The sequence below is a fragment of the Chamaea fasciata genome, unplaced genomic scaffold (assembly GCF_029207755.1).
Source record: "Chamaea fasciata isolate MVZ Bird 193981 ecotype frontalis unplaced genomic scaffold, bChaFas1.0.hap1 SCAF_13, whole genome shotgun sequence".
NCBI lineage: Eukaryota > Metazoa > Chordata > Aves > Passeriformes > Sylviidae > Chamaea > Chamaea fasciata.
In genome coordinates this window covers 16,284,377-16,308,334 of record NW_027094098.1, presented here as the reverse complement: position 1 = coordinate 16,308,334, position 23,958 = coordinate 16,284,377, and the positions used below count along the sequence as shown (strand labels likewise).

The 23,958-nt window shown below is 45.4% G+C and overlaps 1 protein-coding gene across 4 annotated transcripts in view; it reads right to left on the bottom strand.

Moving 5' to 3' along the window:
• MITF (melanocyte inducing transcription factor) overlaps window positions 1-22,391 on the bottom strand; it is a 101,167-nt gene extending 78,776 nt beyond the window's left edge. For 2 of the 4 annotated variants that reach the window (XM_066195058.1, XM_066195062.1), the window contains exon 1: window positions 21,959-22,391. In XM_066195058.1, coding sequence (XP_066051155.1) covers window positions 21,959-22,062 — 104 coding nt within the window. In that variant the 5' untranslated portion in view covers window positions 22,063-22,391. The remainder of the gene's footprint in view (window positions 1-21,958) is intronic. The other 2 variants (XM_066195063.1, XM_066195059.1) reach the window with 2 other exon arrangements.
• Between the last annotated feature and the right edge of the window lie 1,567 nt (window positions 22,392-23,958).

Here is a 23,958-nt window from a genome sequence, read left to right as displayed (position 1 = left end):
TTTACTCGGTTAAACAGCCAAAAGCAGTATTAGATTGTACCACCCACACCAGATTTGTTCATAACCCCTTCCTCCTGGGCTCTCAGGGGGTCAAATTCTGGTACCCATTTTGAAAAGCAGCCTCCCCCTTTTAACCACCTTCTATTAAAATACTTTTTCTTAAAGCTGATGGTACAGACAGGCCTTACAGTAGTTGCAGAGAAGGTATTTTTTCCTGCTAAGCCATCCTCATGGCAACAGCCAGAAATACCCTTCAGTAACCCCTACGTGTCAACAAGCTCCATTCCAGCCCAGGCTGTTTGGTATAGCAGTTCTTTCACAAGTCTCTGGTGGGACTGTAAATTCTGGCAGTGTCAAATACATTTCCTTTTATTACAAAACTATTTTGAAGCCATCAGAAAGATTTCTCATTTGTAAACTAGCACTTCTATATTTAGGATGTTACTTGGATTACAGATTTATTTTTTCTTCCTGACACTGCAGAAATGGAGGAAAATAAAAGGCAGGAACACTAGCAGAGGCGAACAGTCAACTTTTCAAATACTGGAAAAGGGTTTAAGTTCTTGGAGAAGGGGACTGCTCCTCTGGATTTGAAGGAAAGGTCTAATTCCCAACTTCCAGATGAAACACTGTCCCTGATTTCACCCCTCTGTAAAATGGAAACTCTTCCTCTGGCCAGGCTCACCTGCGATGTGACTTGTGGTTTGCTTCAGAAAGCAAAGGGTCAAGGTGTTACAGGGATGTGGGATGAAAACCCAAATAATCATTGAGTATCCAGTCAGGAGAAGACCATTCACTTCCATAACTCCCTATTTCTTCTCTGCTGAAAGCACAAATACAACCTACTGACCCCACAGCCAAGCCAAGGGAAGCAGGTTCCCCTCACAAGGCATCTGCTCTCCAGAGACAGGAGCCTTCTAGAAACACTGGACTAAGTTGTTTTAACATGTACACTGAAGTACGTCATGATACGGACTTTGTGTGTCCAATACAATACGACAAACAGCTGATGAAAGTACAGATTTTAGTTTTTCAACTAAACTAAGACACTGGGAGAACAAACAAGTCTCCTGTACATGCAAAGATGAACACAGCTTGGCGTGAGAGACTGCTACATACATTCTAAATCAAAATAACAAACATAACTGACAGGATAATGACTAATACCTCATGTAAAGCAAAACTCTTTCTTATGAACTTGGGAGATTTCGGTGTCTTGGACTGGATTCTCCCAACTCAGATGAGTTTGTTTTCACCAGTTCTGGAATAACTGGCTCAATTACCTTCTCAGGGTAAAGTATATCCAAGATTTTGTTCCTTGACTAGAACCTGCTCTGCTGCTAAAACTAACACCAAGGCCTACCCAAACGGCTCGGTACAAATAAACTGGGGGAGGGCTGCATACATTACTTCCCAGATCTCTGGATAGACTCTTTTTGGGGGAGGAGGGCACTGTTCCAATAGTTTCTTAAAATTACGGCAGGAGAACAGAGTGTGAAGCTGGGTGGCAAGGAGCTGCCAACACATCAAGCACTTGCAATGATTCATTAGTCCACACTTTGAGGAGTTGTTCCTGGGCTTGAAACGACAAGAGAAAGAAGGAACGAGACATCCAACCTGCCAGAGTTTGGCTGAGTGCTACCAGATCCCAGGGAGAGGCTGAGCCACATTCTGTCCTGTTCAGCACCCTGTCTCCAGTGGGAAAGGACACAGGCCCAGCGACCCTGTCTTCTGCTCCCCTCCAGCATCCACAGTCGTTAACTGAGGGACAGAGCAACCCCAGTCCAGCTGCCTTCAGTGTCTGGTTTGTCCATGAAATTGCCCAATCTTTTCCATCCTTCCAGTACAATCTACCTTCACAGCCTCCTGAACAACCAAATCCACGTGTTAACTACCTGCTTAAGCTTATTACTTTCCCTACAAACCTGTATTATTTAATTTAACGTGTTTACTTTCATCTTAATCCAGGTAAGTATCTCGTGGAATGACGGAAAAGTGGTTTGCATCTTGAAGTCATGTACATTAGCTGGTAGAAGAAAGAATAAACCAAGAAATCAGCCATTGGCAAGGGACCCCTTTGATGGTTGACCGCATTTGTATTCAAACATCATCTAATATCTCTGCTTACTTTCTCTGAATGAAAGCATTACCATAATTTCCTATTTATTGAACCCTAATCTGTCTGGTTTTCCAATTAAAGCTTTTTCCAGACTTCCATCTTCCCCTTCCCCAGAGAAAGGGTCTTTGAAAAGTTTTTATCAAATGCAATGTCTAATTTAGCCTGCTCCAGCTATTTCCAGATGGCCTCCAGTGTGTTGAAGTTATGCACTTACAATTTTCCAGTAGAGAAGAAATAAATTGAAGCAAGACAGAATTTCCAAAGCAAGAACCTTGCAAGTACCTCAGGAATTACAATACTTCATTTCTTCTAATAAAATCGTATGGAACTGGATCCAATTTAAAGATACTAAACTCCCAATGACCTCACCCTTGTCTCCAACCCAAACAGTTTTTTCATGGAAAGAGGGCCACAGCACATGCAGGTATTCAGACTGCTGGCACACCTTACTGGAATCTCTTGCCTGAAAATCCAGCCATTAACATATGGAAGAACTGGAGCAAGTGCTTCTATTTTTATCATATACCATTTTTTCTGAGTTATAATGTTCTCTGCATTAAAGGTATTTGGCAAAAGACAGAAAATTGTAGATTAGGATCAAGACTTACAGCAGAGAGCTTTGTCTGACCATCAGTATGATGGTACTGTTTTCTCCATAGAATCCTCATTCAAGTTTTGTGCTGCACAGTACAAATATTCCCACAAGAGGAGCTCCTGAACAGCATTATCAGGCAGCTCCTATAGGAGGATAGCCTGGAAAATCAGGAGACAAACGTGTCTCCATGTTCCTGTCTAATACCAGAAGCATCAGTAAAGCAAATATTCTTCTGCTTTTGTGACAACAGGTTTTGTCACTCGACCACGAGCATTACTTCCTTGGCATGTCACATCTTACCTGAGACCCTGCAAGGGTCTGAATGAATCTCTGGGCTGTAATGAACCATCACAAATACCCAAGGGGACAGGGCTGGGATGCAGAGCCCTGGGTTCCTGATGCTCAAGAAGGAAAGCTGGAAGCTGGTCACAGACAATGCCACATTTCTCCAGCAACACCCGCTCTGTGTTTTTTCCCACCTACAAAGGAAGATGCTCAGAAGTACCTCAAAGTTTACCTGCCCTGACCAAGTCCATCAGCAGCTTTCTCCCGGGCAGGACACGGAGCAGGTTCTGCCAACAGCCAGGCAGTGGGTGCGTTAGGACTCCATCCCATCACGCTGACAGCTCTGCCTCATTGTTTCCCCCTGCAGCCATCTGCTTCTTGTGCCTTATTCTCAGATGGCAGAGCTGCTGTGAAGCAGCCCACCACCTCCCCTCATGCTCACACAGCACCTACCAGCAGCACGGGATGCTGCGTCCCGAGCAGGGACCCGAAGTGTTACAGTAGAATAAGTCATAACACACGGAACTAAAGCTGTTTACAGAAGATGGTGTTGTCAGAGCTTCCCAGATATACCGCTGACAAAATAATATCACATTTCATCACAGCTTCCCTGATGTCTGTCAGCAGCAGAGGAGCCCTCTTCAACCAGTACAGCTGAAAGCACCATGTATCAAAGTTGTAGGTCTATACTCAAAGCTGCTGAGGAGAAACAAGGTTTATATTCTTGATTAATTGTTCAGGACGAAAATATGGGCTCTGACATAATGTAATAGCTATTTTGGCACAAGTTTTGAGGAGTATGAGTAAGCAGCCTCTCCTAATTGATGTGCAGATCCTGGAGTGGGTAGTAACTGCATAATAGCTTCGTGTTGTCTTCTGAAAGTTAACACAGATGTGAACCCTGTCAAACTAGTCCACAGTTACCAGCAGCAGCTACTCACTGGAAGAATTTAACCCCATTTCATCCTTTATCTACATTTTCTGTCTTCCATGAAGAACAAATTAACACAGGACAACTTGGCCATCACAGCCTCAGTCAACACAAACGGTTCCAGGCTCCATGGTGGCAGGAGGACTCCAGCAGGCCATCAAAATCCCTTGGCTAAACAAGTTACTATCCAGCAGCAGAGCAGACAGAGCAGCCACGTGTATGGTTAGACAACAGCCAGCGTGTTCTAAGACAGTTTAGCTTAGTCTGTAGTCAGAGGGGTTAGTGTTAACCTGCATTACGTGGTATTTGCTATGAATCAGGACTTTGCACACAGATAACTCCTGCTGCAGAGCTGACAGCAGTAAATTATTACACAGAATTAACTCAACTATGCTTGAGCTGTAAGATGATTAGCTCGATGAGCCTGTATTTTTGGGTCATGGTTCCTATGGAGTAAGCATAAAGCTCAAGAAGAGAGCCCTGGTAGGTTAACAGACCACTGGCACATATGCTTCTGGTTCATTTCAGAAATTCAGTATGTCAAGAACCACATGAAGTCCTCAATCTGGATTCACTGGTAGAGGTGTCACTGGCTGTAAGACTGGTACTTGTCACACTTTCTGCTGGAATGCTGGTTTTAAGACAGCAAAATACAACTGCCTACAAAGAGACAACCACAGGCCAGCAACCATGCAACCCACACATGACTGCTACTGTGTTTTTATAAGGTCAGCAACATGATTTTAAGTTCCATCCAACCCAGCATAACTGCAAGCTGCCCCAGCAGGAGGAGTCTGGCCCACAGTCTGGTTCTCAATCCTCTCTTGGGTTGGGTCTTGTAACTGTGTGGCCATAGCAAAAACCCGTTCTGTCAGCAGATGGAAAGCTTTTTATTTTTGAGCATGTGTGGTCCCTTCCCACTGAACCAGTGAGATAAATCAACTCTCCTTACAGTCATTTAGCAGCCCAGATCCTTCTCAGGACTGGGCACAGCTATACCTTGCAGAGATCAGGCGCAGCACAAAACCACACCCGTGCAGAGCAGAGTCCTTCTGACAAGTGTGAGGTGAACTTTTACCCCACATTACTGCCTTGGAAATCAAGTCGCTCAGTAAAAGATAAGAAGCTATTTTTTACCTTAAATCACTCAAATGATAGCAAAGACAAAGCCTTTGATTTCACATGCCTAAGTTGGAGAGGAGATGGCTGGAAAAACACCGAGCCTTCTGCATCTTCACCTCCAACACTTTCTGAAGTAGACAATGACAGAATTGGTAAAAGTGCACTTTCACATGAGAAGGCACATTACAGGGCAAAAGCATCACAGACAGCATTGCTCTGCCAATGTTCCTATTCTGAACTGGATCAGTTACACAGTCTCTGGCTCCCAGACCAAAAAGAGATACGTAATCAGCATTTTGCACATGCAATGTCCAGTATAAAAAGGGAAACCTGTGCTTTATCCTTGCAGTTACCCAGAACTCTTGGGCAGCAGAAACTGGTGCAGTTTCCCAGGCTGTTTGAGAGCCTGTCCCTTATATCCAGTGGGAAGTCAGCCTGTATGAACTGGTGTGATGCCAGCAGTCAGCCCTGCTAGGACCTACCAGCTGGCACATACTCCACACATCATACATGCAATCAACTGACACTTTCTGGGAAAAATTAAACACACCCGTACTCAGTGCTGGGAGTAGTTAAACAGTCCCCTTGTCAAAGGAGCTGGGGACTTTTCTCTATAACACTAATGGCTCTGGTAGGATGTAAAATACAGGCACAGCAGCATGAAGAGCTCTGCCAACTACATCACAAAGACCAGGCCAATTTCTGTGGAGCAACTTTGCTCCCTGCAGGCGTAATTCTCCTTCATGTACCACCTTCTGCGTCTCCCTCCAACAATAAACTCTGCAGAATATGCTGGAGTTGGGGTTCAGACCTTCATTAGAACAAGAAAAGGGGATCTTCATCTTCACATACCTCTCCCAGCCCCTGCAAACGCCTCACACCTTTTGGAAGTTGTACAGTCACGGCCATCCCATGTCCAGATTTCAGAAAAAGCTGTACAATAAAACCTCAGCGCAACAAAAACTCAGTGTGCAACATGACAAATACCAGCTCCACTGCTAACTCCCACTTTAATTCAGAACATCCCTCAACCTTGCAAGTGGAGAGGCAAGACTGTGCCTTTAACGCACTTCTCATTAAGAACTCAGCTCCCTGTAAACTGCATATAATCAAATTTCTGCACTACCCTGTTTCAGTTTCTCATTACTGCGTATCTTTCATGTTTTAATTCACATGACATTAGATTTGCTGCACTAAATGAGCACCTTCTGAACTCCAGAATAAAATGGAGGTTAATTACTAAACCAGATTTTTAAGCGAGAGGAAAACTCTATTAATGCCTAAAGCAATGCTTAAACTTGACAACTTAATTGAAGTTAAGCAGTGCAGAGTTAAACTGCCCCAACAGCTTTACTCAAGCTGCAGCTCACACATTCAGACCTCCCTGGATCCCATGTTTTACACAGGTGACAGGACTCCTGATCCAGAATCTTGCACTTGCAGTGAGCCACTCAAGTGGCATTTTGTGATGATCTTGTAAGCCGATGTCCAGACTCTATCCCACCTGCTTCTCACCTGCCTGGTCCACACCACTGAGCCTTGGGTTAAACATGAGGAGACAAAGAAAAGCAATGGGTAAAAAGAGCCCTCACTTCATGAATTACAGGTAGAGGCAAAAGCTGCTATCAAGATGTGCCAAGATTCACCATTCACATGAATGTGAATTCATCACATTCTGTCACCAAAGCACTGAACAGCTCACCACGCCATAAGTACCCTGAGAGCGCAGCTACTGCTGCTCACTGTTAACCATCCACAGTCACTCTATTCTACACAAGAAAAGCCCCAAAAGATTGCATAAATGTATCATCCTCATCTAAAATCGTGAAGTAAGAAGGACCACCAAATCTACAAGGTCTCAAGTTCCTTCAGAGCTTCTAGATGGCATTAAGAAATCTCTCTTCCCCAGAAAATGCTGCTTTGGGAAATCACCCGTAACTTTCTGCTTATTTCTCAACAGTTATTGGAAATGCAAAAAAAACAAAGTCTGGAACAGTAAACATGGCTTATTTTCTATACTTCATGTTTTGCTGTTGCCAGTCAACTGCAATTATCCAAACATGTCAGAGCTGGAGAATACACAGAAATGAAGGCAGCCTGAGAAAACACAGACTGGAGACTGAACATGGTCACCTTGATGGCTGATACCAAGTAAATCAAGTGAGACTGCCATGGCAGGCACAGCACTGCACTCTCGCTTGTTAATCACACTGTCTTAGAAATTTTTTATGTAATTGCTACACTTCATTTTACCCTGGAAGACGTCTCCAAAATAAACTTTTCCAGTAATTCCAACAAAATTTTCTTTATGCTAAAGAACATATTATTTAAAATCTCCAGTTTGTTGGCCCTTGAAGCTGCCAGAAGCAATCGGCACGAAACTGAAGCATAGTCCTTCAGAGTCAAGACCAGACCAGTCCCAGCTAAAGATTAGATGCTCAATTCCAGGTGATATGTATTTAATATAGCTTGGCCAAAGTGCATTGTATGCTGTCCTGATGAACAGAAATAGCTACAGGTTACACAAAGCCACTTGGTGCTCAGCTCACCAAGGAACCGATTCTAGAATTATCCCAGAGCAAGAAATGGCCAAAGTTCATGTTTACTATTTTGGAAGTAATTTCAGCTTCAGTGTATGAATTCATAGCAGACAAGTTAGTGCTGGTGCATCAAAGAACAGGAATATTTTAGTCAACAGCCTGGTGGAATTATTATACATGTTAAACAGTCCAGATAACATCGCAAGTGATGAGCATCTGTCAAATGCTCTGCACAAACAACACCAAGGCACAGTACTGCAGCACTGGACACAACCTCTGCTCTGAGGCTGAACTGCTCATTAAATGCCAGGTTATGTTGTAGGAGGCATTGCATCCATCCACAATGGGCAATGGCAGAGCTAAAAACTAATCTGTGCCAAACAGGGCTGAATCAAAATGAGGAGGAAAACTTGTCAGCCCTTGAGTCATGACAGAAGGAATGCAGAAGGTTTGCCCACCAGGTCTTAAGCTTGACCTATACAATCCATGGTTTCTAGGGCAAAACCCAATAGTTTAGATAAGAAATGCAGCCCCTTGTTTCACTTCAGAAAGTAAAACAGCTTGGGGAGGAGATGTGCAGCCTCCTGCATAGTCCATCTCGTGTGCACTGTGACGCAAAAGTCAGGAAACAGCTTATGTGTAACTCAAAAAATAACCCAAAACACACACACAAAAAAAAAGCTCCACACTTTTTTCACTGTGAGGGTCATCAATACTGGAAGAAGTCATCCAGAGAAGTTGTGAAGTCTCTGCCTTTGGAGATACTCAAAACCCAGTGTGACAAAGCTCTGAGCAGTGGAGCTGGACAAGATGAGCTGCAGAGGAGTCACCTCAGTGACCCTGTGAGTCTGTCTACCCACTGGGAAAAGCTTCAGACTGTTAGAAATAACTGTATTCCAAACTTCCAGATCCTGTCCATGTGACACCCAGCTTCAGATTTGACAACATTGTGGTTGGCTTTGAGAACAACCCAGTTTTGGATCCAGAAATCTGTGGTCATATCAAGCTCCTTTTCCAGGGAAGCCACATGAGCACTCACTTTCACAGTAGGCAAACAGACATGTGGGGGCTGAAGGAACTGTTCTGTGACACAAGCATGTGCAGATCTAAATACTCATCTCAAACATTATCACCAGGACGTCAGAAACTAAATGGGCAGTTAAGTCTTTCGCGGAAAAAAAAAGAGAAAAAAAAAAAAAAAACAGTTGATAGTGCTCATCCTCTGCAAAACAGACTATACCAAAATTCAGTTAATTCTGCATCTCATGTTGAAAGGATTATGAATTTATCTTTTTCTAGTGGGATTTTTCACTTTTCTAAGCAGTATTTCAGTGAAAGTGGAACATATTAAAATCACAGTGTCAGGCTCGAAAGTACATCAGATTTAGGTTCTTGCCATATGCTGAACACTCTTCTCCCAATCCAACAACACAGATTTGAGCCCAAACCATGAGCTGAAACTGAAGCACAAATAGTCCTGTGCAGCACAGCTCACATGCTTCAGGCTTGGTGGATCCCTCCCGTGTTTGTTACAGGCCTGGGGCTGCAACGAGTACAAAACCAATCGAATTATTTAGGATTCTCAAATAAAGACTACACAGAAGTGTTGTGTTGAACAAAGGTCTGATTGAGGCAGATCTTTAAACATATGCTTAACTTCAGCTGGCATTTAAGTCTGATCTCTTCCAACGAAGCCTCATCCCGAACACTGGATGCTTTCTTAGCTCGCAGCTCCCACTACGCCAAGGATTTAAAGTACATTTAGGGGGGAGGACAGTCTATGCAGGCATTTGCTCAGGAAGAATGCTTTTGGGAGACACTATACATCATTTTAATATTTCAATTACTTTACAACCTCCAACAAGCCCAAATTGTTTCTAAAATTCCAGCACATCAGACACCTCCCTGAATTTAAACTCAAATTCTCATCTTCTAGCATGATGCCAGGAAACAGAAAAGAGCCTGTTCCCAAAAACTTCGATAAAATTCAGTTAAATTATCCAGATGGTTTTCATTCCATAGAAAATACTAAACCAGCAGTCTGCAAAGCATAGCATTTTCTAAATACACAAAATAAAGAGAAAACAATGCACAAGTGGAAAGTGCAAATGCTGAGCCCATTATAATTTTGTTCCAGCAGAAATGCAGCACAATCAATACAATCTTGCAGTTCTAGAGGACCCATCTTTCTGCTGCCAGGGGTGCTCTGCAGCTGTAAGCACCACCAAATAAACTGCACGCAGTTCAAGCACTTAATTTTTCCTGTGCTACATGCAGAAAGGAGGAACTGCATTCCCACCCACTTAACCTCCAAAACCCAGCATTCCCTACAGCACAAGAAGCCAAAGAGCACCTGCTGAACAACTTATGTACTTTGAATGACTCTGCAAGCAGCCAAATTTAGCAAATTTGCTATTTTCTCCAAAGCACAGCCTGATTCTGCAGCTCTTAAATACAGGGAAAACTGCCTTAGATTAAATAGTGATTACAGATTTAGAATTTCAAGAGCTGTGAAAGTCCTTACCACAGAAAATAAACCCACTGAGAAGAGATGAGGACAGATACTGCAATTTTCTGTTCTGTGCTATTTAATAAATCTCAAAGCAAAGGAATTAAATTACAGATAGGGAAACAAGCATCTGTATAATTACATGACAACACCTGAAATCATTCAAATCCACCACCAGCAGAATCAGAAAACTGATCAGCAAGAGATGAGCCATGAAAAAAAAAAAAATCTCTGCAGTTAGAGATGGATGTTCATCCCTTTTACATGGCATCTCACTAAAATGTTTCGTAGCAACGGGGCAGGAGTTATCCCGCAGCAGGGGATGGGACTGGTTATCACACAAACCAGCACCATCCTGCCGAGTACACCCCAAAAATGAGAGGAGAAAACAGGCCAGTGAGCAAACTCAGTACTTCAACTGAGTTTCTCAAGCAGGAAGAAATCCCTGAAGTATTTCTTTAGATGATCAGTATGTTTTCTCATGCAGTGCTGCTGGTTGCCCTTATCCCCAGCCCTGCTGAGCTGCAGCACGGCGACAGCGCAGCGACGCTCTCGCAGTCCTTGGGGAGAGCAGGACCCTCCCAGCTCCCCCTGTGCCTTCCTAAAACAGCTCTGCAGGAGCCCAGGAAAAGCTCTGAGGATGGAAATGCTGGGGTCACCAGCTGATGAAGCCACCATCAGGTGCCCCGGGTAGAAGCTTGCTGCAAGTGCCACCTTTTCTCAGCAGCCTCCTTCCACGGGGCTGGGGCCCAGAGCGACTATCAGCACAGCAGAGCTGCATTCAGGAACACAAGAGCACTGGACCTGTTCCCCTGCAGGTCTATTTACAGTCTTAAGTGGTGCTGCAAGGCAAGAAGCCAAATGGTCCCCAGTTTCAAAGAGTAAGTCCCTGAAGATCCCACCTGAGATCCAAAAATGCATGCCCCAGAACCTACACTAAAGACCACTGCAGGCACAGACAGGGAAACTTCGCCTTATGGACATCTTTGCACCCTAGCACAACTCCTGCAAGCACCTTCATTAGAAAGGCTAAATGAGGGATAATTACAACTCCTCCACAAAGGAGGACTGCTTTGGAAAGACAGCAATTTCAGCCTGCTCGGAGGGATCTCTGCTGGAAAGCAGGAGGCTGCTGTAAAGGCAGGGTGGCCAATTCCCTGGGAAATACCAAGAAAGCTGCAAGGAAGACCCCCCTCCCCAGGTCTGAAAATGTCCAGCAGCAGCACCAGCCCCCTTCAAGCCAACCCTGGTTTTGTTGTAGAGGCAGCTGCAGCACCTCTGAGACCCTCACAACAAGCAGACCCATTTCACACTTTTCTACATTACCTGACACACTTGAAAAACACAAAGTCCTTGCTGGCCCACAGGATCTCCAGGGCTAATAGCCCCTACAGCACAGCTTTGTACAGTATCAAAAGTTGCATTAGCTGGAAACCAAATTATCACTTGCACAGTAGTTTTGCAATTAGATTGAAACTGTAAATTGTGCAACAAGCTAAATTAAAAAACAAGTTTGTGATACAGACATCATCTTAATTCAGCTCCCGCCTTACTCACCTTACTTCTTTGTAACTTGTTTCTACACAGATTCAAGCTTCTTTTGCTGTACCACAAATGACTTCACATTCCTAAAAAATTAAGCACTCTTAAGAACTAACGTATGTTTGTCGTCACTCTTAATATCCACCTTTGCCTGAAGCTTCTTCACCAGCACACACCACTCTGAGAGGCCTTTTGGGCGCCAGAGTCCATACCACCCTTCAACTTCCTCACCTTCCTGCAACATTTCAGGACTCCTTCCCTTCATCTAACTCTCTCTGCCCCAAATATCACCACTCTTACTTTGAGCAGCTCTCCATACGCCATGCTTGTAACCTCAGCTACAGGGATCTGGACAACTACCTTTTAGATGGAGCTGAAAACCATCTAACTTCTGAGCACATCTTTCTTGCTTCCTGGTAGAGCTGTTCCATTTTATACAAGTAACTATTTTCTGGAGCAAAGTCAGAACAAGCCCAGTGCAAGTATTCTGTCCTTTGTGTTACACCAAGTCACTCCTGCCTCTGCCAGGCTCAAACAACACTATACAAGGCAAAATGGAGCAGCTTCTGCAAAGAAAAGACACCTCACAAAGCCCATGGTTTATTGGTTTGGGCACTCCCAAGGACAGCGGGCACTTTCAATCCTGTGTTTTGAGTCACAGTCAGGACTGGAACTCAAAACTTCTGTGTGCTGAGTGGACAAAGCTGGGGCAAGGGGATGTCACACTACCTGCCCGTCCTCATTTCTCTAAGAGCACACCTGCCCTGGGCACATCAGTCCAAGGAGGAGTTAGCAACAGCTCCCCTGGACCCGACACCCAAGGCTTTGAGGGACAGCATTCATTCAGCACCACCAGCAGCCTCTCACAGCCTTCCCTGGCCAACTCAGCCATTCCCAAAATCCAGGCCAGTGTTCACCAGCCGAGCTGGAGCCACCCCGAGTTCTTTAAGGAATCCAGACACCCACCTCATGAGGTTTGTTTTTTTTGTTTTTTTTTTTATTCCACTAGGCAACAGAACACACAAAAATGAGATGACGCAAGGCTAACCCCAAGTTCCCCTAATGAACACAGCCCCAAGTGTCCAACAGGATGTGACAGGTGGAGGGGCAGGCGAGCCCAGCCGAGGATGAGGTCACGAAATGAGCACTTTGCACAGCACACTACTAATCTTAAATTCCAAACTCATTATGCACAAACCTAACAAACAAAGGAGCAGCTTAGCAGATTTACAATGTACCTTCTCCAAGGGTGGAATAATTATTTATCTGATAGCAACCTTCGTGATACAACAGCAATAAATAAATAAATGATCCCAGCAACTCTTGTGAACCGTGCCTGTGGCTTCACTAGACAGACTGACAGCTGGAACGTGCCTTTAGCTGGCTGAGCTTGGGTAGAGTTGTAAATATTTGCTACAAATAAAATAAAGCTTGCTAGACTGAGCAGAAACCCAAACACAGGAGTTAATGGCATCCCAGGGGACACGGTGCAAGAGACCCACACTCCCCTGAACTCCTTCCAATGAACAGCCCCTATTTTTTTTTCCCTTTGCTTTTCTCTAAGATCATTCCCTCCGGCATGTGTACACATGTCAATACCATTCTGATTTCATTCTCTCAGGTTGCAAATTTTATCCAGGCTGAAGTTCACAAACATTACAGAAAGGGTTTGTATTCCTAACTTGGTTTTACAGCTGCATATTACCATGCAGCGACACATCCAGAAAAAGCATTTCCAAAGTCATACTTTATACAAGCTTTCTCCTTTATTTAGATAAAAACCCGAAGAATCCTGAAAGGAAATAGTACACGTGCACAAAACATGCTCGGTTAGGCTCTCCCACTCAGATCTCTCAGATCCTTTTCCACTTCTGTGGCATTTCTCCGACCTCCCAGTTTGAAGCTCCAGAACCACATGTTCCCCTTGCCCATATTCCAAATTTCTCACTATCTGACAGCCTCCAAAGTCTATTCCCATCTTCTCACCCTGAAACAGTACCTCCAGCCCAAGTTTCCTAGCTGGCTGCTTCTCCTCCAGAAAGAATCACAGCAGTTCCTGTTTTATGTGTTTATAAGTTACAACAGAATGGCTGGCACCAAGATTAGTAACAATCACTGATTGCTCCATTCTCCATCTACAAAGCATCCTTCGCTTGGGACATTCTGGTTGTTCCCACTTCTTGTTACTTTTCTCCCACCTCCAGACCCCAATTCCCCCACCCTGCTTGTTTCCTCCATTCCTCCAGCAGTTTGTGTTGTCACATATTTGCAAAGAAAAGAGACAGTAGCATCACAGCATTTGGGTTACAGGCAAGTTTTAACAATATACTAGGTTATCATTGTGCTGCTTTAAACACTTTAAAGCTGGCAAGATTCCAGCACCTAAATATCTCAGAGGCTATCAACATCTTTCCAGGAACCCAATATTCACCCGGATTTTCTCAGAATTCACCCCAAATAAATTCTTTAATGTGACAGTAGGCCAAATCGGACACATAATCCTTGCACACAAAGATTGCTTTTGTAGGTTTGAACAGACACAGACATCCTTCCAATTCTCCAAAACTTCAGTGCTCTCTTCAGAAGCAGCCTCACAGGGTGGTCTGAGAAGACCAGACCCCCAACATGCTCCCCCTGGCCACACCAGCCCAAACTGCAGGTTCAGGTGGGTTTATGCCCATTTTGTGCCAGAAGAGCAGCACAAAGGAAGGTGCAACGTACCTGTGAATCTAGATCACTGTTTTTTGGGGAGCAGTTGAGGAAGATGAATCCAGGTCTTCCCAGAGGTGGCAGCTGCAGCATCGTCTCCAATGCAACTGTTTCCCTGAGCTGTAATATCCCTATGAAATACCAACTGCAGGATTGGGCTCCAGCCACCTGACACCGCACCTGAGGTGCTCTAGAGCAAGAGAAAAAGGGTCTGAAAAAAAGGCACTTGTTTGTTCTTGATGCTCATTTCTGCAAGGAACACAGAATTCATAAACTCCGCATCTACAAATGTATGTCCACCTGCATTGTGAAGGAATAATCTTCATGGGAACTGATTTAAAAAAAAACTTGTTTACGGTTAGAGGCTGCTAATTACAACATTAAAATACTAGCCCGAACCCCACATTACACTTGCATTCTGTTTTACATAGCAGTACACGTAACAATCATCACAGCAAGCTGCTCTGTTGGCTCATGCTGGAAGAAGTAATTATATATCACAGCAACACAATTTTGCCCTTCAACCTGCCAGTCCAGTCCACGCAGCAGCTGCGAGCAGCAGGTCAGGGTGGGGGGAGCCTACAGAGTATTTCTACATAATCAGTTACCACTGAGGTAAAAACAGCTAAAAACCACCAGCCCCTGGCTTGCACGCTTGGCAGAAAGCTGCTAACACAAACATTACAGCAGCCCTTGCAGCAGGGATGTTACCAGAAAAAATGAGCTCGATCCAAAGGCACTATCAGTGTTGAAGTATTAGCTGAGAGTTGTAGTGCAAGCTTTCCTTAGTAATTGTCACCATTTCTGTGCTTGTACCAGTGATACCCACACCATCCTGTTTCACCTGGACACTGCTACGACCTGTCTGAAACACTTATTCTCAGGTAAAGCCCACAGGCAACAGTGACTAAACCCTAAAGCAAGTCACAAGCTGAATTTCTGGGCAAAGATACTGAGACAGAGCCTTTCAAAAGGCACCCCAAAATGGTTAGTGCCCACCCACAGCAGGCAGAGCCTTGGGGTGCCTAACATTGAAAACTGCACTTAACTTCTGCCTCAGATGGACTGGAGAATAGACTGGCCTCTTCCCAGCCTTTGGCTCCAGTGAACCAGAATATTTCTATCTTGACACTCAAAGCAGCATCAGGTTTTTCACAGCTGCTGCTGATAAAGCAGTGGCATAGTTACAATGTGAATATGCAATAAAATTCATTTTCCTGTGCTGTTTTCCTTCTCCAGTATGAAATGAAGTGTGAAACTACTCACAAGCCACTAGTTGTGCTGTTACTGTTTAACTAGAGATTATTAAAAATAAATCATCACAGTTCTCATATAATATGATCGTGATGCAACAGTTAACTGTCTAGCAAAATCTGCCATGCCAGGCTGCTCAATCATGTTGTCTTTGTTTCAGAAAGAAGTTATATTAAAAGAATATATTTTTTTAATAACAAAAACGTTACAGCCTGTGTATTTCAAAACCTTTTTGAATCCAAAATAGAACAAGACAGACAATAATGGCCAAGAGCCTGACCAGCTTAATGGAAGTTGGACTCTCATTTTGTTCCCAACACTGAAACAGCAGATTGTTCACAGAAGACAAATAACAGCCAACACACAATTTCAATTTTATTTTTTTTAGCAGAAAAGTAAACAGAAAATTACTCCTTCTGTTTCATTTTCGAAGTCTTAAAGCACTTTGCTTTTAAAAGCAAATGTAGAAAGAGGAGGACAGCGTCTTCAAGTGTCAGAACAGGTTTCTCCTGTACCCTCATTTTCCAGCAGCTGTACTGATTTCTCCCCAATCAGCTTTTAATCAGAGAACATGGTTAAGAGGCTGAATTTGCTTGTAAAATAGCACATCTGCAAATCCCTTCTGCTCTTGCTTCCCAGTTTTCTTCTAGACCCTGACCAGACAGTACAGGAGGAATTAGTCATGCTGCCTACCACCGTGCTGGAAAGGACCTCTGATACATTGCCCTAAGTGCCAAATAAAAACACACACAGTGCACAAGAGGCTCTGCAATGACTTGTTAATGACAATGGGTAGGTTCATAGCAGCTCCACAAATTCTAGACCAGAAGCTTGTGGAATTACCTCCACTCTACCTGGGGAAATGCACAGTACAGGGGCAGCTCAGCTCTCCATCAGCAGGGCCAAAGAGGCTTTAATTTTCAGCCTTTTAAGAGACAGAATATATCGATACAAATTATCACCCGGAATCTGTAAACCAACAGCAGCCAGCTAGGGAACTTCCCTGCTCACCAGAAAAGTGTGGGGTTTTTTTCAAGCAGAATGCATATGTACTTACACACAACTAATGCAGCCAGCAGTCTGATAAATAAAAAGCAAACACATGTGCTCGCTAAAAGATGCACAGTCAGTGCAGCCAGCTCAGCCTCAAAATATCTGTGCCCTCTCTGATCAGCTTGGCAGCCACACAAAACCCTACTGAGGAAAGCAGGCCAGGGAAGCAAAAAGGTGACGCTCAATAGTTCGTATCAAAGCAAATGCTGAACTGAATTTCATGGGCTATTTCTGTTTCCTTGCTAAATAGCAAAGGCCTACTGCAAATAACAGAGTGAGAGTTTTGCAGGAGAGAGAAAAGGTCACCCAGGATCTCTCACCATGGAAAATGCTGTGCTACAGACAGGGAGCAGCACCCCGTGTAAAGAAAAATACGGAAATACCACTTATTGTCTCCACATGTTTATACAATAGACACTCCAACAGCAGCCTTTCCTTTTAAGACTGTTTTCAAAAACAAAAAAAGTACAAAAAGATGTGGTGAGGGTTTCCTTCCCAGAGCAGCGAATTTGAGGTGCAGAATAAACATGGAATTATTGACTCACTCACAAAAATGTTACCGGAGAGATTTCAGAGACATACTTCTGGCTTAGCTCTACTCCCACTGACGTTGGTTCAGACTTTTACCACTGATTTCAGGCAGTGCTGGCCTACGTAGCACTTCCAGCTCAGCTATTATTACCTTTTAGTTTAAAATATGTAATGTTCCTCTGTAACAGACGGAAAAATATTTCAGGAACTTTTTAAATCTGTTCCTCCAAGATACATTTTTATTTTTTTTTTAATCACACTGAGACACGGTTCCTGGATGCAAGAACATGTGACCTGTTCTAAATAAAGGATATTTTCCACTTCTTGCACAACTGGAACAGATATAAGCGGTAGCTTGAACAAACTGCATTGCAGAACCCAACCAGAATATAAAACACTTGAATAAGATCCATAAATAGCAGTAATATGAAAAAGACTACCTCCAATAAGGCACAAACTCAATGTTAAGCCTAATGTAATCAAGTTCAAATTCAATCACGCTGCAAAGTTCATTTACAAAATTAAATTTGATCATCTGCAGGCTAAGGCACTAGGGCACTTTAGAAGAGTCCTCTTTGGCTCCAGAGTAAGCACACATTTCAAAAACGTGTGTCTACTTGGTGAAATTAATATTTCCTCAACAATCATTGTGAATTAAAAGGGAAGCTTTAACTAAATCAAGACTTCAGCGCTGAGCACCAGATTAGAGGAAAAAACCAAAAAGGAATGCTTTACAGAGGATCCTATCTGGAGAGAGACGAGACACCAGCTGATGGAAGTAAAATATTGAAGGTTTGCACAAAGGAAAAGGTCTTTGGACAGCAGGAATCATGAGAATTTTATGAAGACATCACTGCTTTAATAATGACAAACTCTACATCGCAATGCTATTGCTCATAAAACAAAAATAAACTTCCTAAGAAACTATCATGCAAATTAAATGCATTTCCTAATATTTTCTCCCACTAAAAATACTTCAGTAACTGCATCATTCGGGTGCTTCTTAACCAGTCTGAAAATACAGGCAACAGAAAAGGGCACAAATAGCAGTAATTTATCTGCAGGTTTTATTAAGAGCATGGCAGTAAATTACAACAGCTGACAATAATTTGCAGGTGCTTGCGATATCACACAGACCATCCAAATGGGCACACACTGCAGACAACAAAAAAACATGAAGAAAATCAATGTAATATCGAAAATTTTGCTGCATTTGCCACACCTGGGTTGGTTCAGAGTGCCCTGTGCAATGGCAGGCTGTACAGCCTTTACCACCAGATACCAGTCTGACATCTAAAACATCGCCAAATGTTTTAAAGAATCCACATTTGAGATGTAACTGAAGCCTCCATTGCCCTGCTGACTGCATGCAGACACGACAGGATCTGTGTTTACTTTTGGTAATAAAACTCCATCGATTTCATTGTACATTGCTGGTACCAGGAAACAAATCTTATTTGCTTGTTCATTACATAAACACATACATATTTAAGTGTGTGTACTTGTAGATTAAAACTATTATACTTTGTGAATATGGCAGGAGAGGAATAAAACATGAATATGAGGAGGAAAAAATAGATCCCATTGTCTTACTGGGTAGCCTGAAAGCCCATTTTCCTCCCACAGAGAAAAGTGACTCTGGAGAAACCAAAGCAACTGAACCATCATCTCGGTTTTCAAAGACATTCGACCATGGCAAATTCCAGAGATCCCATGAATGTAGGTATTACTTTGCCCAAGGATCTAAGTTCTCATGAGTCGGAAGAGTTTGGGAAGTATGGGTTTGACTGATTTATCTCAGCCCCATGTATCTTCTCCACCCCCTGTGATTAAAGCTTTTGCTGGGCTTACATTTTAACTTGGCCTCTAGCACTCGATTGTGGCTTGGCCTAAGTTAGTACAGTATTTACTGCAAAAAGCTTTTATTATTGGACCCCTTGCGGCTTCGGATTGCAGACTTGAATTATGAAACAGGGATGGAGTAACTGCGAGAGCACACTGGAGAGGAGAAATCTTTAACTGGATGTCACATATTGGAAAACAAGCAATCTGGGAGGAAGCAAACAAGAGAGTTTCACTGAGAGAAGGACAGCAGTATCAGCAGGGCTGAGTTAAACTGGTCAACACAACTGTTTCTTTTTGGTTCGGTGCACTGCCACTCTTACCTACTTCTGAGCAGGATGAAATTTTCTCTGTACTCACAATTTCAGCTGCTATGAGTAAGCCAAGGATGCTTCTCAACTCTGATGGTTAAAAAGATCAGAGAAAGCCCTGAATGTTGCTAGGAAATCAGCAGTTCTCACCAGGGAAAAGAGCAGATTGCTGTTTAGACTCAGCTCCTCACATCAGCTCTGCTTTGCCTGCTCCCCAGGCACCCTTCCAGAGCCGGGCTGCGGAGACAGTAAGAAAGCAATTCCCATGGCCACAGTCCCACAACTACACCACGCTGACCTGCTGCTACTCCACTCACTGCTATGCAATTACTCCTGATTTACATCCACAAGAGAAAGCAGCAGCGTGATGCTGATACCCTCGATAATCATCAGTCAGACTGGTTCCAGGCCTGAGCAAAGCTGAAGGACTACAGAAGTCCTCTGAGATACGATCGTGAAACAAACAGGTTTGTGAGCAACTTCTGCCTTCTGTTATCATAAAGTTTTATCAGCCTGGCTCCAGGGACAGGTTTATATGGACCTGGCAGGGCCCCTGACTCCTTTGCATCTTCATCTCCCACAATACCAGCAAGACAGCTGAGACTCTCCCTCGAGGGACGAGCTGTACGTGAGCTGGGCAGGCTCCACGCTGAGGTTAACATGTCACTATCTGCCAGAAAAACCATGGATTGTTATTCCACCCTCGGGGCTCCCTCTTCTCATACACATGGGTACATGAAGAGGGACACGAGGCAGACTGGGACCAGCTGGCCACTCCTCCAAAAAGCTGTCCTGGAAACATCAGGGCAGATGTCGGTCTGAGGCACCACCAGGACGTCAGGATGACAGAACCCTTTAAACCCAAAGGGTGGGCAGTGCTGCCTCTGCAGGAATGTCAGGTAAGGATGAAATGGGGAAATTCACTCCAAGAATATTGGAAGTGACAACATTTAGAAGCCAGTGAAATACTCCAGTGCGTCATTAGAGAGTTAATTCGCTCCTCCCTGAGAGAAGTGAACCACACAAGGCTGCATTTGGGTCCCAAAGCATCAAGTCACAGGAGTTAAAAGCAGTTGCAGCATCTGTGCAAGGTCATACGCAGACCTGCCACCTAAGCTCCAGTGCAGACCTGCTATCCACGCTCACACCAGGAAAGCACAAACTGCTGACTACAGAGAGGACAACCACAAAGGGACAACTCCTGCACACCAGTCAGGACACGCAGCTGGTGCAAACAGGGCTACTGGGCCACAGCACAGCAGTCACGACTGCTGCACTCCACTGGCAACAGCAGCACTAAACCCAAAGCCCTGTTTGTCGCTCAGCTGCCTCCATCACAGCTGGAACCCATCAGCGCTGCTGAACCCCATCTGCTCTGCACATTAGCCCGGCTCCCAGCTAATTACCTGGGTAATGGCAATTTCCCTGCATAACCTTAGGGAGCAAAGGAGCGCTGGCAAGTTCAGTTTGGTTGGATGGCCCGTCAGGCTGTACATCACCACCGCTATCCACACCATTTCTGAGCAGTGCCAAAGGTTCAGTGTGAGGCAGGGCTGCCATGAAGACAGGCCACACACAGGAGGTGGCCCCGCATATGTCAGCCCTTGTGACAGCAACGGAATTTTTAAACACCTTTTACTACAAACACTCAGTGTTTCTGAAACATTCAGAAAATGATCAAAAAGTCATTTATTTACTTTGAAGTTTGCCTGACAGCACTGTCTGTCATTCTAGCACTTTTTTTAAAAAATATTTACATTCTTATTTATTCTTCCACTACACACAGATGTACGAAGAGCAGTGTTCAAAACTAAAATGTGAACACAGAGACGGGCTATGAACAGACCTGACTGCAAAAACGACACGCTCGCAGCGACGACCTTTATATTCAGCAGAGTGCTGCTAAGGAGAGTGCTGAGGTGAAATGGAGAGGTCCTTGAATGAAAAAACAGAGGGAGAAACGTGCCACAGCTGGCAAGGTGGGTGCTCACGGCGCGGGAGAGCACCGACTTTCTTTTTCCAGCAGGAGGACGGACAACGGGGCGCTAACAGCCCACAAGGGAGGGAAACACACACAGACCGCCTTATTTCCCTTTACAGAGCATATCTAAGCGATGCAGCCGCTCCAGATAAGCGAACATAGTTTATTTCAGGGAAAAACCACCCTAGGAAGAAAGTGACATACCTAGCAAAAGTTTCCAGTCCCCAAGCAACTGCAAGTAACAAACCCGCTCTCAGGCTCAAAAAAAAAAAAAAAAAAACCCAAAAAACCACACACACAAAAAAACCCCCCAAACCCAAACAGTCCAGAACAACCTCAAGATGCTACATGACCTCGCAGCTACAAGAGACCCTCCGCAGCTCCGCGCTCGGGGGCTCTCGGCCGCGGCGCTCCCCGGGGCAGGCGCGGCCCCGGCCTCGCCCCCGCTGCCGGCGGGGCTGCCCCGGCTGACAGCCGGGCCCGCACGGCCAACAATGCCCTTTACATAACGCGGGCCCGGCCCGCCCTCCGCCAACAACGCCGCTATTATGGCAGGGAGCGCTCGGCGGCCGCCCCGCTGCGCAGCGCCGGCCGCGGGGATGCTCCGCGCCCGGCCGCCCCCCGCGCCCCCCACCTGCTCTTGAGGGGCTGGCTCTTCAGCTCGTAGTACGTCTTGGGCTCCTCGTGGAACTCCTCGCCCACCTCGAAGTCCGGCACGATCCCCGACTCCGCCTGCATCGTCGCCGCGGCCGCTGCGAGAGGGAGAGACGGGAGGTTACGGCTGCGGCGCCGAGCAGAGCCCCGCCGCGCCGCCCGCCCCGCTCCGCTCCGCTGGCCCGGCTGGCACACGGCGCCGCCCGCCCCGCCTGGGACTTGTAGTCCGCCCCGGGGCCGGCCCGGCCGCCTCCGCCCGCCGCGCACTACAAGTCCCGCCGCGCCGCGCCGCGGGGGCAGGGCCGGGCCGGGCCGGCGCTGTCAGCCGGAGCGCGGGGCCGCCCGCCCCGTTCCCAGCCCATTGCCGTTCCCAGCCCATTCCCGTTCCCAGCCCGGCCCGGCCGTGCGCGCCACCTGCCGCCCCCTCCCTGCGCCGCCCCACCCCCGCCGTGACGTCACGCGGCTCTGACGGCACAGGTGCCGCGCGTGACGTCACGCTATCCGCAGCCCCCCCCCCCAAGCAGCAGCGGCCGGGGCTTTGTTCTCCGCAAAGCGCTGCGTGTCCCTAAAAGCACAGAATCACGGGGTGGTTCGGGTCGGAGGGGGTCTTAAAAGCCCATCTCGTCCACCCTCTGCCATGGACACCTCCCACTAACCCGGGTTGCTCTCTCCAGGCTGGCCTTGGACACTTCCAGGGGTGCGGCAGCCACAGCTTCTCTGTGCCAGGGTGTCCCTGTTGGAACCCTGGATGCTGAAAATATCAGGATTTCTGCTCTGACAGGTGGTGACCCTCACCAGGGTGAAAGGACACTGCCTTTCACCTGAGGCCGTGGGAACAGCTTCCAAAGCTGAGTGATGGCACTAAGAGTGTGTGTGTGTATAGTTGGTATAGAAGTGTGTTATGTCACAGGCTGAAATACTTAAGACTTGGGGGTTTTGGATATAGAATATAGTAATATATATATAAGGGCCAATATGGAGGGATTTTGGCACTGCCTGAGTTCTTCTTGGCTGTCATCTTCCTCCTTCTCGGGTTTGGAGGATCTTTTCTGGTTGGTTAGTGAAAGCCCGCATTACGGACATTGAGTGATCTTTAATTGGGTTATAAATAAAAATAACTTCGGTGTCAGGTTTTATTGGTTTTGCTTATTGTTTAAAAGCTCCTGAAACAAGTTAGGAGGGCCATTTTCTTGCCTTGTTAGACAGACCTCACACCTCATGAGGCTGTAACTTAGATAAATAATAAACAACTGAGTCCGAACACGATACCAATATGTCTAGTGTCTTCTGTCCAGACCTGGCTAGAGGTAACACCAGCACACCTCCCCACCCTCACAGGGATCAATGTCTTCCTCAAATGCAATCTAAACCCGCTCTCTCTTAGTTTGAATCCATTCTCCTTGTCCTGTCACTATCAGCTCTTGTAACAAGACCCTTTCTTGTAGGCTCCCTTCTGGTGCTGGAAGGGACCAGCACAAAGGGCTCTTCATCTCCCCTTGGGAACATCCGGCACGGGCAGCAGGTGTCCAGCTGCAAACAATATTCCTGTACTGCTGCAGATGCAGGAATCAGCCTTGCCAGGAGTTCAGTTAGAGGGGAGGGTGTGATGGGTTTGAATGCCCACAGCAGAGATCAAGTGGTGATAGAGCGTGGGACTTTTTATCGTAACTTACTTTGACAGGTACAAAAGCAATGAGTGTTTGCATCCCAGGACTTTGCACTTCTCCAATTAAGTTCCCAAGCACAAGAACTGACAGCTCTAAGTGGCTTCCTTTGAACTTTATCTGCCTTTATAAAGAGTCCAAAGCTCATAAACGTGGCAAAGAAAGGTTCAGTAAAATAGAAACTTGAAGCCAGCCGGGCTTCAGTTATTTCCAGCAGAAATGTTTTAATGCCACCTCATCCTTCCAGTTTGGCTCCTGGCATGTTTGAGACACTAAGAACAGATAATCTCAGAACATGGAGGTGGGAAGAGCCTCT